The sequence below is a fragment of the Chlorocebus sabaeus genome, chromosome 1, assembly GCF_047675955.1.
Source record: "Chlorocebus sabaeus isolate Y175 chromosome 1, mChlSab1.0.hap1, whole genome shotgun sequence".
Lineage (NCBI taxonomy): Eukaryota > Metazoa > Chordata > Mammalia > Primates > Cercopithecidae > Chlorocebus > Chlorocebus sabaeus.
In genome coordinates, this window is record NC_132904.1 from 28,916,492 (window position 1) to 28,931,640 (window position 15,149).

Below are 15,149 nucleotides of genomic sequence, written 5' to 3' on the forward strand. Positions count from 1 at the left end.
AATAGCCACTGCTGACCAGAGACGGACAAAATTAACTTGACAACTATTTTTACAGAGATGGAGACTCAACTAAAGCAACCCAGTACCAACTGGGAGATGCAATAAATAACAGTTTCCATTTGGCCACAGTGGCTCTCCCAGGGCACACACAAGAGCCAGCTTCCACACTGTCCTTCTCAGATGCTATGAGGGGACACACCACAGCTACACAAATTGAATTTGTGAATCCAAACAGGTCTTCATGTCTGTAGACGCCCTGGAAATCGACCTGCTCTAACAGCGTCCAAACAATTCACACCTGCTCCTGGCTGCCCAATGTCCTGTGAGAACTCTCTCCCCACGTGTACTAATTTAAGGGCACTCTCACCCAGACCTGGTTAAAAATCCACACCAGTCACCAGGAGGTCTAGCCCCTCCCTGGAAGCCCAGCAAACCCACAAGCATCTAAATGGGGTATCAGAGGAGAGGAGATGATGTCATGGGTCTGAGACCAGGAAAGGCTGCCCAGTGGGCTGTGAGGATGCCCAGGACCAGGGACATCAAGGAAGAGGGGATAGTTCCCTTTAACGCATTCATATCTCCAAGGGACAGCTCAGAATGAAGTGAGCCTCAACTTAGCAAACCCACACACCACCAAAGACACCTCGACAGCCAAGCTGCTAGAAGCACTTGGCAAAACAGGGCAGCTATTAGATATGCGGATGGCACAAACGCCAGGCAGGCAAGACTCTACTGAAGAAAGTTCACTGGGCCCTGTCACCCACATTCTGGGCATCAGATGCCCAGAAATAAACGTCAAGGGACCAAGGGCGGGTCCAGCCCAGGAGGGACAGCTGACAGCTGTGGGCGGCGGGCAGGGGCAGAGGAGGAAGGGCTCCCAGGCTGGAATTCGGATCGTGCCCACATCAGCAGAAAAGTTCCTGGGAACGGCACGCTGTCTGAAAGGGAAGCAGGCTTGCTGCGGTCCAGGCCCCGGGATGCACACGCGGTGGTGATGCCAAGTTCAAAGGGCCGCCGGATGAAGCCCCGTGTCCTCTCCCAGGGACCCTCGCCCGTCAGAGCGCCTACCCCGGGGCAAGCAGGGTGGTCTGACGTCTTAAATAAAGCTTCGGTTCCCAGGATCAGAGGGAAAAATGAAGAATTCCCAGATCCGGCCCTGCTTCAACTCACTTTACCCAAACCAAACAGTCCCAGAGACGAATGAAAGGAAGCAGCTTTCCTACTCCCTCCGCGGTGCAACTGAGGAAACTGAGGCACGGAGTGCACGCCAGAGACTCGGGAAGAGGCCCCGAAGAGGCTAACGCACCCGCGCGCGCCCGGGCGTCTGGGAAGACGAGACCAGGGAAGAGTTCTCTCTTCTCCTCTCCCCGCCTCCGTTCCTCAACACACACAACGCACACACAGCCACACTCGAGCTACGCCCAATCGGGGCAGCCGCCGGGCTCCCCAGACCCGGACTGCACAGAGCCCCGCCCGCGCACACAGCACAACACGACCCGGCGCGCACGCCCACACAATAGGACGGCGCGCACCCCGCAGCGGCCCCTCCGCAGGGTCCCGGCCAGCCGGGCGCCGGGGTCCGCCCTCCGCGCACACCCACGGCCGGAGAGCGGCCCGTGCCCGGAAGGGGACGCAGTCGCACCCGGCCGCCGCGCCCAGCACCCCTTGCCCCGCGGGAAGTTCGCCGGCCGCCCCCCGACTCACCCGCGGCGCTGCTCAGCAGCAGGCACAGCGGCCCCAGCAGCCACATGGCGCTGCCGCCGCTCCCGCTGCCCGGCGCCGTCGCTGCCCCCGCGGCCTCGGCGCTGACCCCGCCCCTCGCCGCGCCGGCCCCGCCCTCCCGCCTGTCCCTCCTCCCGCCAGCCCGCCCAGGGCCCGGCCCCAGCCCCGGCCCCGGCCCGGCTCCGCTAAGTTTTGCAAGCGCCTGAGCTGCGCGTGGCCGCCCGCATCCTACCCTGGCTGTCCTGACTCTGAGGGCCCGCCGAGCGGGGCGGAGGGTTCACCCTTTCGGTCTCTCGTCGCCTCCCGGGTCTGGCCGCGAGGGTCTTCTAACAGCCTGGACTCTGTTCTCTGCCTCCTTTTGTCCCTCTCATTTCTGCCTTTGCTTCCACACCCAGCGAGATGCAGCGCCCAGCCCAAAACTTGAGTTCTTTACTCAAACTACAAAGTGAGTTTACTACCGAGAGAGAAAAACTTAAAGGGCCAAATCTTATGAGAAAATTGTAGTATATTTTTAGTAGCGAGTGTGGAATACCAGTGCTTCTCAAACTTTAATATGCATCCGGCACACTTGACGATCTTGTGAAAATACTGACTGATTCAGTAGATCTGGCGTGGAGCCTGAGATTCTGCATTTTTACCATCATGGCTGATTCCAAGGCTGATGATCCTGGAGCCACAGGTAAGAGCAGCTGACACCTTCCATGCACACAGGGTGGACCACACGAGTTATTTTGTCTGCATAGTGTCCACCTTGACCTGTTGAACGTTTGGGACCCAATTTGGAAAAAGTAAAATTAAAAAAAGAAAAAAGGTCATGAAAGGCAGATACTCAAATGCAAAAAATATAGCTGCACCAATGCAGTTGCTTCTAGAGGGCACTGGTGAAAAGCCCCAAAAGACTTAGATGGTGGAAGAAGGGGATGACACTTTTGTGCTCCACTCTGTCCGACCCCCCACCCAAAAAAAGCAAAAGACTAATGCAAATAATTGCCAAAAACTGGAAACAACTCAAGTGTCCATCAACTGATAAAATGGATCAACATATTAAAGCTTTTGGGGGCAGTGCCACTGTTCTAATCTTGATTATACTGGTAGTTACACAACTGTATACATTTGTCAAAACAATAGAACTGCATCCCTAAAATCCAGCCCTCGAAAGGGCTAAGTTTACTTTCCACAAACTGCACCTGGCTGAAGGAAAGGGGAAGGTATGGGTACAGGGGCAGTTATAAAACGGATGCCTGCATCAGATTTTGGGATGCCCTGGAGACACTGAAGGGTGTTAAGATTCCATTACTTTACTTTTTAATTGCCTCCTGTAGTCTGGAAACATAAAGGCTCAAATGGATCAGGTCATAATTTTAAAATACCAACGATAGTTCGAGGTAATGAGAAAATGTGATGTAAGGGAAGAAAGTTTAACAAGTTCCGTAGTTCGTAGTACATATGGAAAACATAAATCAATTATCTAAATGATTTGGCATTCAGGGCTTTTATCCTGGGATTGATGAATATTAAGGACATTGTCCCATGGGCTTTAAGGAATTTTAAAGCCCTTAAAATTTTATGCAAAATCTCCTGTGCATGTGAGTATGTGCATTGTTCCAGGAAGCTTGTTGGGAAGAGACCCCCTGCCTTTGATAACAATATCCGAGGGGATGAATAAGCAAATAATTTCTCCTACAGCTGCTCTTTTGCCTCCAAACATTAGGGATATGGAAAGATAATGCGACTGACCGAGTGCTATAGTTCTTGTTTCCTTAGGTTTCTTTGGGCACATCGACTTCTTTACTTTGCAAGTTTCACTCTGACTCTCTCTCTCTCTCTTTCTCTCTCTCTCACATGCACACAGGCACACACACTTTTAAATGTGTTAATGTCTTTGAAATCATTTGGACTAATGTAAAACCTTATTTAAGGTCAACTGTTGTTTTTATTTATTTATTTATTTATTTATTTATGAGACAAAGTCTAACTCTGTTTCCCAGGCTGGAGTGCAGTGGCACATTTCAGCTCACTGCAACCTCTCTGCCTCCCGAGTTCAAGGGATTCTCCTGCCTCAGCCTCCTGAGTAGCTGGGACTACAAGTGCCTGCTGCCGTGCCCAGCTAATTTGTGTATTTTTCATAGAAACGGGGGTTTCACCATGTTGGCCAGGCTGGTCTCCATCTCCTGACCTCGTGATCTGCCCGCCTCAGCCTCCCAAAGTGCTGGGATTGCAGGTGTAAGCCACCGTGCCCGGGCCAACTGTTGTTTTTGCAATTATACTAAATCACTGCCAACCTCTTCCTCACCATATAAGCTGGGCAGGAGATGAAACCATTCTTTATACTTTATTACTCTCCTTTTTCCCAGTTCTTTAGAATTCCAAGCACAAAACATTCCGTTTCCGGCCGGGCACGGTGGCTCACGCCTGTAATCCCAGCACTTTGGGAGGCCGAGGCAGGTGGATCACGAGGTTGGGAGATCGAGACCATCCTGGCTAACACGGTGAAACCCCACCTCTACTAAAATTACAAAAAATTAGCCGGGCGTGGTGGTACACGCCTGTAGTCCCAGCTACTTGGAGGCTGAAGCAGGAGAATGGCGTGAACCTGGGAGGCGGAGCTTGCAGTGAGCCGAGATCACGCCACTGCACTCCAGCCTGGGCAACAAAGCCAGACTCCATCTCAAAAAAAAAAAAAAAAAAGAAAATTCAGTTTACAGGAAATGTGAGAGGTTTCAGTGCTAATTGTTTACATCCTATGGATCCAATCAATCTTTTTTAAGATTGGTTTAATAAAAATCAAAAACAAAGTGGTTTATGTTTCTTATTTACCAAGAGACACTCTGACCTTGCATGTGTGCTTCTGACACGGTTTCACATTGCTGAAGGAGGGAAGAAAGAATGTCTTCTCTCTGTGGGCCTCCGTACAATGCTCTGTAGTTTGCAAACATTTTCTCATTTACTCCCCACAGCGGCCCCTGCAACATTACAGGTGAAAATAGCACAAACTGAACTTGTGGTATGTCTGAGATGTGCTCCTATGCTCATTTCACTTGCCACAAACTAGCTCTATGACCTTGTGCAAGTTATTAGCCTCTCTGAGTCCTAGTTTCCTTATCTGTAAAATGAGGATTACAGTATCACCTGGATCTTAGAGTTGCTGTCCAGGATTTAAAAGAATAATATATATAAAGTCTCTGGTATGGTACCTTGCACATAGTAATTGCTCAAGAAGCATTAGCTTTTGTGTAGTTCTGGTACATACTACAAGGCAACTGTTGTGGAAGCCAGCTTCTGAGATGGCTCTCAAAGCTTCTAACCTTCTAGTATCCATGCCTTTGTGCAGTGTCCTTCCACACTGAATGGGGCTGCCATATGTGACCAATGGCTATTGTGGAGGTGACAGCAGATAACTCCAAGACTGAGTCAAAAAGGACATAGCAGTTTCTCCTTTGTTCTTTTGATCACTTGGCTTGGGGGAAGCCAGCCACCATGTTGTAAGGACACTCAAGCACCCCTGTGGATATGTCTACATGAGAAGAAACTGAGCTTCCTGCTGTCTTGCCAGCCTTGGAGTGAGCCATCTTGGGAGCAGATCCTCCAGCCCCAGTAAAGTCTTTGAATGACTGTACCCTTGGCTAACATGATTGACCTTTCAGTGAGCTGGAATAGAACCCCCAGACACTCCCAGATTCCTGATACACAGAAACTGGCAGAAATAATAAATGTTCATTCCTGTTCTAAGCCACTAACTTTCAGGATAATTCACATGCAGTAATAGATAACTAGTATATCTACCTTTAAGGTCATTCATAGGGTTGACTTAATGGTTCTATAGGATCTTTTAAATAAGTTAGTACATGGGAAACACTTAGAATCTTGCCTAGTACATAGTAAGCACTCAATATATGTTAGTTTTGTTATCATAGTTTTTTTTTTTTAATACTTTAAGTTCTAGGGTACATGTACATAGTGTGCAGGTTTGTTACATATGTATACTTGTGCCATGTTGGTGTGCTGCACCCATCAACTCGTCAGCACCCATCAACTCATCATTTACATCAGGTATAACTCCCAGTGCAATCCCTCCCCCCTCCCCCCTCCCCATGATAGGCCCCTGTGTGTGATGTTCCCCTTCCCAAGTCCAAGTGATCTCATTGTTCAGTTCCCACCTATGAGTGAGAACATGCGGTGCTTGGTTTTCTGTTCTTGTGATAGTTTGCTAAGAATGATGGTTTCCAGCTGCATCCATGTCCCTACAAAGGACACAGACTCATCGTTTTTTATGGCTGCATAGTATTCCATGGTGCATAGTTTTTTTTTTAATTGTCAGTGTCTTACCTCTCTCACAAAGCGCCTAAGACACAGACCTTTCAAACTTTCAAAAAAATATATTTAAACTTGAATAAGAGTAGGAACTTGTGGCAACTGACAAGAAGATAAAAGGAGCAGAGACACTAGAAGGACCAAACCTTACCTATAAAAAGTTTACTGACACCAAGTCTGCCTTAGTTTGATTCACTTCATAAAAATCAGGCAGAGACAGTAGGAGACGTTCAACTCCCCCAGTCACTTCTGTGACTCATGGTTTCTGTGGTTCCATATTTCTTGCTCTCTGCTCTCCCTTCCCTTCATCCGATTTTCATTCTTCTCTCCAATATGTGAAGAAAATAGAAATTCACTTGAGGATTCAGCCAAGGAAGGCTTACTCTACTCCAGATTATAGTGGGTGGTGGAAACTGCCTACTGAGAAGCTGCCTGGTGTAAGAAGATCGCTAAGTCCCTCCCAGATACATCACACATACACACTCTCTCACACATACACACTTACACACACACTCTCTCTCACACACACACACACACACTTTCTACCCCCAACATAAAAGCAGGAGGCCACAGACTCAGGTAACTAAGAGAATGGGCTTTGAGGGGGCTTGATACACCTGGGGTCCTAGGTTCCACTACTTCCTAGCTATGTAAGGCTGAGAAACTCAGTGTATCTCTGAGTCTCAATTTCCTGTTAAATGAGCATAAGAACTGTACCCACCTCCTAGGTTTGTTGTGTGAAGCAAAAGGACTCTTTCTCCTTCCTTTATTTATTTGACAAACAGTTATTACTGTTGTAGGCTCTGGATTTCTGCAGTGAACAAAACCAATTCCCTATCCTCGGGGAGCTCACAGTATATTGAGATGTAGATGAGTATTAAATTAATAAATGACCACATCATGTAGTGTCATAAGAGTATATAATGTAAGGGCATATAATATAAGGGTGTATGATGTCATAAGGGCTATGTGAAGCATTTAGCAGAGTTCCTTATTATATAACTCCTGTGTTTTCAGCTCTTATTTGTGTTACAGCCTTAGAACCTATGTGTGAGGGAGGAGTAAGGCCAGGAAACATGAAGGCTAAAACTGCAGAAAAAGCCTGCTGTACTGCCTGAAATTGATTTGGAAAAGAAAAAACGGGGAGAAAAGCCTGCTGTCAGCAACCTCTGAGACAGCCCCTAATGATCCCCATCTCCAGATATTCACACCCTTGTGGAATTCCCTTCCCTTGAGTGTTGCTGGACCTAGTGACTCAATTCTAGCAAACAGAATATGGCAAAAGCAGGGGGACGGTCTCTTCCAAGATTAGGTTGCAAGAAGACTCTGGCTCCTATCGTTGGTCTCTCTCTCTCGCTAGCTGCCATGTTGTGAACTGCCTGTGGAAAAGCTCATGTGACAAAGAACTGTAAAGGCCTTCAGTCCACAGCCAGTGAGGAATTAAGGTCCTCAACCCAAGAGTTCACAAAGAACTAAATCCTACCAACAACCGCAGAAGTGGGCTTGGAAGCAGATCTTCCCCAGTCATGCCTTCAGATGAAATTACAGCCCCGGCTGACAGCTTTACTAAAACCTCATGACAGACCTTAAGGCAAAGGCACCCAGCTAAGCTGTGCCCAGATTCCCAACCCAGAAAAACTGCAAGATTATATATGTTTGTTGTTTCAAACCACTAAGTTTTGAGCTAATTTATTACTTAGCAAAAGACAACTAATACAAAGCCTTACAGCAAACATCAGGTCTGTGAATACTTAACATCATTGAATCTCACCAGTTACCCTGAGAAAGACAGAAACAGAGGACTGTCATTAATCAAGTGCCTGCTTCTGGCATTGTATATTTATGACCACATTTAATTTTTACAATAGTATTTGAAATAGACATTATTATCTCTTTTACACAGATGGGGAATCTGAGGCTCAGAGAATTAAAGACTTCCCCTGAATAATCCAGTGAATAACTGAGATTTGAAGCAGATCCTATTGATTCTAAAAGGTTCCCACAATACCATGCCAAACCATGCTGCCTACTACAGCAAAATAATCCCCAATGTATAAAACACAAAATGCATTTGCAGCTTCAAAGATAATGTGTTCACTGGGTTTGAGCTAGAAAGCTCAACATGTTCAGCACATCAAACACAACTTGATTTATTTTGTAATACAATTACAAACTAGAAAACTGAAAACTAGAAAAGTTTTCAGGATGCATCTAATTGGTGTAGCCTCCACCCACCCCCAAAACATGCTGAGTGTGAGAGTTCTTTCAGCTAGAAATTAAAGTCATCCCAGAGCTGCCAAACGTATGTATATATTTTTAAGTTGTCATACTAATCTACAGAAAAATACTGCTGGGAACCAACAGAGTTCTTGTAATTCATGTTTAATATAGTCACAAGCTTGCAGAAAAGAGAGCTGCTGACATATATTAATAAAAATTGTGCACCATCTGAAACTGACATTTTTACCCCTCATTTTTTAAAATGTGCAGTTGGTTATTTATTTTAATGCCTTAGTTTTATTGTCCCTTGAATGAAGTTGTTGACCCCCTTAAAAGGATGATTTCTCATACGTGACTAGACCTGAAACCAAGGAACAATGATAGGAAAAAGAAATTTAACCTGCGGGGTAGCAAGAGAAATTTTGGCCAGGTTTTCCCATAGTCACATTTCATTTTCGTTCTCATTTGGAATAAAAGGTAGATTTATTAAATGTATAAACCTATTCTTGGTCTATCAATTTGATGGGGAAAGCTGCCATTGAACTGCATAGATCTGCAGAATGTAGTACTGTAGTCATGAGCTACTCCTGACATTGAGCATTTGAGATGTGGCTATCCTCAACTGTGATATGCTCTTAACTATAGAATGCAAACTGAATTTCAAACACTTAATACAAAAAAGAATGTAAAAGATCTCAGTAGGATTTACATTGATCATTGAAATATGTATTGGAATATATAGAATTAACTAAAACAATATTAAAATTATTACAGAATTCTTTGTGCTTTTATTATGTGGCTCCTAGACAATTTTAAATTTCATTTGTGGCTTCCATAGGGGCTCACAACATATTTCTATTAAACAGAACTGATATAGATAATATTTTATTTCATGAATGAAAACATGACCCTTTGGAGTTTCTTGTATCATAGTTGAAAATAAGTCTTCTTGTCCATCACTGACTTATGAAGGCCTTTTTTTTTCCTCATGATTTCTCCATCTGACTAATTCTGCCTCAAAGCTCTTTTAACCATGTAACCTAGACACACAGTTCATTGATACGGAAGTGATATTAATGTCATAATTTCGGAATTACAAATGCACTACAGGGTCAAGAGGAAGGAGATAAATTGGAAAAAATCTGCTTTCGACAACATGAACATTTGTCACTTGGATTCAGAAAAAACACAACACTGAGGCTGGGTGCAGTGGCTCATCCCTGTAATCCCAGCACTTTGGGAGGCCAAGACAGGTGAATCACTTGAGGTCAGGCATTCGAGACCTGCCTGGCCAACATGATGAAACCCCCATCTCTACTAAAAATACAAAAATTAGCTGGGCATGGTGGCGCACACCTGTAATCCCAGCCATTTGGATGGCTGAGGCATGAGAATCACTTGAACCCAGGAGGCAGAGGTTGCAGTGAGCCGAGATCACACCACTGCATTCCTACCTGGGCAACAGAGCGAGACTCCATCTCAAAAAACAAACAAAAAAAGAAAGAAAGAAAGAAAAAACAACACAAAATAAGACCTCCGTTTTCAGTGGGAAAGTTTATAGAGTAATTAACTGACAAACCAGAAGTCACAGGAGCTATTCAGTCAGTGACAAATGTGAGAAAATGATTCCAGCATGCCTGGGTCTGACTACCTTCCCTAAGTAACAAACTGTGTTTCACAGACAAAGAGATAGGCAGCTGATTTTAATAAGAGCTCTCGTAAAAACCGTCTGGAAGGTAAATAGATTTACATTTTTAATCTGACATTATTGGAACATTTTTCCTGCATGGTGAAAACTCCACTTTAATAATTTAAGTTGTTTTTCTCGGTGTACCTCAGCCTACATCTTTTAAACACCTCTTCAAGTTAGGTTCTTTGGGCTTGATTGATTTTAATGTTTAAATGCTTAGTTTCAGGCACTGTGAGATTGCTAACCTGGGACTGATGTGTGGGTTTGTAGTTCAACTTGGGCAGGGGGCGGGGGTGTGGCAGAGGTGATGGGTTTCGCTGAGCTTTCAGTGAATTCCCACACTCAGTGTGGAAGGGAGTGAACAAAAGGGACAGGGAAGGGAAATTATCGTACAGCTTTCAGGGCCTTGCAACATACATGTAATAAAAATGCAGATCGTGGGTGTTGTTTGCTTTTGTTAGGCATTGATAGCAGCTCCTTAAAAATTGCCCTCTACCTTGTCATCTAAGACCTTGTCATCTAACCACATCTAGAAATGTGGTTATAAGCCTAGAGTCCTCGCTCTGCTGGACTCCCCTGTATCATCAGTCACCAAGATTTGTAGATTCCATAAGCTAATGTGTCTTAAATCCAGTTCACCCCTCTCCCTCTCCCTCCCTCTTTCTGTCCCTTAGTTCACACCCCCATGTACCTGTGCCTGGGTTACTTCAACCGCCTCCTCACTGGCGTTTTCAGGTCTTGTCTTGCTCCTGTTCAATCTGCTTAAATTTGGTGATAGGACAAGCTCAGACTCCTTAGCTGAGTATATCGTTTATGATCTGCTGCTGAGGCTGATGACCATGGGATGGGGGGCAGAGAAAAGGATGAAGAATAAGACCAGAGGGTTGGGCAGGAAACTTTTAGGGATGTAAAAGAGTTTAGTCATTATCCTATGAGCAATGGAAATTGCCCAGAGTTTTTTTCTGTTGTCTTTTTTTTTTTTTTGAAATGGAGTTTTTGCTCTTGTCGTCCAGGCTGGAGTGCAATGGCATGTGATCTCAGCTCACTGCAACCTCTGCCTCCTGGGTTCAAGTGATTCTTCTGCCCCAGCCTCCTGAGTAACTGGGATTACAGGTATGTGCCACCATGCCCGGCTAATTTTTGTATTTTTAATAGAGATGTGATTTCACCATGTTGGCCAGACTGGTCTCGAACTCCTGACCTCTGGTGATCCCCTAGCCTTGGCCTCCCAAAGTGCTGGGATTATAGGTGTGAGCCACCACGCCTGGCCACAAATGGTCAGTTTTAAGCAGGGGCATGGCATGAACAGATTTGTCTAGTGGTTAAAAGCAGGGGTTCTGGAATTCAACTTAAATTAACATCTGACCATGCCACACTTTGTGGCACACTTTGTGAGAGCTAAATGAGATCATGCTCGACATACTACTTGACACACAGTAAGCATCCCACTATTTTTTTATTCATTTATTTTTTATTTCCATAGATTTTGGGGAAACAGGTGGTCTTTGGTTACATGAATGTTATTTAGTGGTAATTTCGGAGATATTCGTGCACCCATCACCTGAGCAGTATACACTGTTCCCAGTTTGTAGTCTTTTATCCCTCATCCCCCTCCCACCCTTTCCCCTGAGTCCCCAAAGTCCTTTCTATCATTCTTATGCCTTTGCATCGTCATAGTTTAGCTCCCACTTATGAGTGAGAACACACAATGTTTGGTTTTTCATTCCTGAGCTACCTCACTTAGAATAATGTCTCAATTCCATCCAGGTTGCTGCAAATGCTATTATTTCTTTCCTTTTTATGGCTGAGCAGTATTCCATGGTATACATATACCACAATTTCCTTATCCACTCATCGATTGATGGGCATTTGGGCTGGTTCCATATTTTTGCAATTGTGAATTGTAAGCACCCCACTACTTTTAACTATCATTACTATTAATAATTCCTACTCTTTCTATGCTTTTTCTAACCCCTCAAGACTGAGTTCAGCCCTGTTCCCATGTGCTTTTATAACACCTTGCATTTATCCCTGTTTGTAGGACGTCTGAGTCTGTATCTTAATTGACTATTAATGTGTTATTTCCCCCATCAATCCATAGCTCCCTATGGTCGGGAACTATGGCTGATGTGCGGTAGAATGAATGACTACATTCTATTGCTTTGTACTTCGATTCACATTATCTCTTTTGTTCTCTCCTTATCTCCACTTTACAGTTGTGATAACAAAGGCTCACAGAAATCAGGTTTTAAGCCCCAAGTCCTGCAGTGAATGAGCAGCAGAGCTGCAGCTCGTCTCAGTCCTGTGGATCGCACCATGGCCTGGAAGGAAAAGTTTAGGGCAATATAACCCTCTACAAACAACCTTCCGAAGCAGGACGAGTGTTTTCACAAAGCTTCATGGAATGTCGAAGTGCAGGAACAAAATATTTTAGCTGGAAAAATAACACGTAGCCAGAAATCAACCCCAATCCTACCAAAAATAATGATGCCAGGAAACAGAGCTACATACACAAAAGGGAATGTGTACCAGGATATACATAATAAAGTCACGTTGGCAAAGCTGGTATCCTGGCCAAGCCAGAGGAGTGATTCAATTTAAGAGAGAATTGGAAGGAGGACATGTGCCCTAGCTAGTCCATCTGAAGAAGTGTGCCAACCCACTGCCTTATCATCATAAGCCTGATCATAGCAAAAATACGGAGTAGTTAAAATGAAAATTTCCAAGGTAGAAGATCAGGCAGTGGTAATACTGGAAGCTGGCTGCATAAGCCAGTGGCTCAAATCTCACAGTGCAGGGCCAAAGAAGACAAAGTTGAAGCCAATACTGATACGGGCCAGTTGGCTTTGCACTGAGGAGGTAAAAAGTTCTCTGGTCACTGACTAGAACCTTCATCCCACTCAGTCATCCTGCCAATGCTGGTGTTTGGGGTCAAAAAGGGATTGGGAAAGAGTGTGGAAGACCTATTGCCAGTGTTGACAAGCAGGGCTGACATTCAGACAGAGAACGCCAATACAGACAGTCAACTGTCGAATAATAAAACACCTCTGGACCAGTTGGGGGCTGATCCCCCTGGGTGCCTCCCATATCACCCCAGCTACCCCTGGAGCTCCCTGATGCAGTGACCATTTAGGATTAAAGCTTCATGCAGCTAGTTGATGCCCTGTCTTTTGAATATCATTTCTGATTACAACTACTAGAAAATAGCAAATAACTACCATTCATTCATTTATTCATTTGCTCAATTCTTTGGTGGGAGGAGCATGCATGCTACTTTTTTACACTGATACATAATATTTTACATATGTATGGGGTACATGTGATATTTTGTTACATGCATGGAATGTATAATGATGAAGTCAGGGTTATTGGCTTATGTATCATCTTGAGTATCTATCATTTCTATGTGCTGGGAACAGTTCAAGTCCTCTCTTCTAGCTACCTTGAAATATATCGTTGTTAACTAGAGTCACCCTGATGCAGGGCAGGCAAGCCCCAGAGTGGGGCTTAGCCCTCGAGGGTTCTTGGTTTTGCCCATGAAAGAATTCAAGGGCAAGCCAGGGGTAGGAGAAGAGCTTTATTGAGGCAGCAGTGTTACAGCGCTGGTGGTGGTACTGCTCCGTGACTGCTCCTGCAGAACAGGGCTGCCCTGTAGGCAAAGAGTAGCAACTCAGAGCAGTTTTGCAGTCACATTTATACTCACCCACATAATAACATGCAGATTAAGGGGCTATTTATGCAGAAATTTCTAGGGAAGGAGTAGTAGCTTTTGAGTCATCAGGTCATTACCACAGAAAGGGGCAATAACTCCTGGGTGTTTCCATGGTAATGGTAAACTGACATGGCACACTGGTGGGTGTGTCTGATTGGAAAACTGCTCCCACCCCGGCCCTGTTTTAGCTGGTTCCCTGTATGGTCTGGTGTCCGAGCCCTGCCTCTGGCATTGAGTCCCACCTCCTACTTCAACCCTACTCTGTTGTCCATCATTAGAACTGTGATCCCAGCACTTTGGGAGGCCAAGGCAGCACCTATTATTTTTCTCATTTTCAGAAGAATCATCTTTACCTTATTAAAAGTTGCAGAGTTAAGAAATGGCTGAAAATTCAAACTGTGTTGTCCAAATCCTTAATCTAGGCTTTAAACCGTGTTAAAATATCACCTATACTGGGACTTCAGAAAGAGAGCAAACCAAAAAAAGCAACTATTTGGGGATGGGGTGAGAGCGAGACAGAAACAATATTAGGAAATTTTTTATACACTCACACTCTCTCTGTGGAAATATGGAAAGACAGGAAAATGTCTTGTAATGACTTGAGGAGACAGAATTATGGACAGTTCCCTATCCCCAAACTGTCAAATGTACATGCATTTTTTTAAAAGCACACGTGTTATTCATTATTCCAAGGAAAACCCAACACATATTGAGGCCACGGATGCTTCATGCCACAGCTCCAGAAAGGCTGAGGACCAAATATTTAGCATAATTCTTCATTCTATGATTCTTCTTGGCTTGGATTTTCAACAAGTTGAAAACGCTGCTTTCTCTGAAGCAAAATAAAACTGTTTTGGATAAAGTTAAAGACAGATGACATTTAGAGTGATAAGCAGAGCTGATACATCCATATTCAGCCAGTCTATCTACATTCAGAGGAATGAGAACCAAGAATTTGGAATGGATTTATTAACAACTCATCACACTATGAGAGCGTGGGGTAATATTTTGTATGTGATGTACCAGCTGTCTACAGAGCTAAGCAAACCCAGAGATCACAGACTTTAGTCTCCTGTCTAGGTTCCAAGTAAATGGTCTTCAGGGAGACACCAAGAATAAAGGCTGCGAAAATGACATTAGAGCTCTTTGGGCTCCTTCTGATCATTGCTGCGCCCTGTTCTCACTATCAATTTGATTTCACCAGATGATTCCATAAGTGAATTTGGAGCTTGTGAGTCATGACTGAGACTGACTTGGTTGCTTGCATTTTCTACCACTGAGTCCTCCTGTCCAAGTTTTCTCAAGCTTGGTGTCTGTCCTACTTTAAATAAGATAGCAATGAGACAGCTGACATATTTCCTGCGGAGACTGTGCCTCTAGTTGGTAAATCACAATCAGGAAGCTGACACCCATACTTTTTCTCCTCTGGGAAGAAAAAAAAAGAGAACCATTAGGATATGTTTGAAAGATCTAAAATACCCAAAGAGGAAGAAC

General features: G+C 44.6%; 1 protein-coding gene and 1 long non-coding RNA gene across 3 annotated transcripts in view; one reads left to right on the top strand and one right to left on the bottom strand.

Annotated features, from left to right (window-relative positions):
* Positions 1–1,804, bottom strand: part of LDLRAD3 (low density lipoprotein receptor class A domain containing 3) — a 293,775-nt gene extending 291,971 nt beyond the window's left edge. For both annotated transcript variants that reach the window (XM_008001903.3, XM_008001892.3), the window contains exon 1: positions 1,705–1,804. In XM_008001903.3, coding sequence (XP_008000094.1) covers positions 1,705–1,750 — 46 coding nt within the window. In that variant the 5' untranslated portion in view covers positions 1,751–1,804. The remainder of the gene's footprint in view (positions 1–1,704) is intronic.
* A 78-nt stretch (positions 1,805–1,882) lies between these two features.
* Positions 1,883–14,791, top strand: LOC140711987 (uncharacterized). The gene is made up of 3 exons (XR_012093337.1): positions 1,883–2,401; positions 10,957–11,056; positions 12,160–14,791. It is a non-coding gene; the product is annotated as an uncharacterized lncRNA (long non-coding RNA).
* The last annotated feature ends 358 nt before the right edge of the window (positions 14,792–15,149 follow it).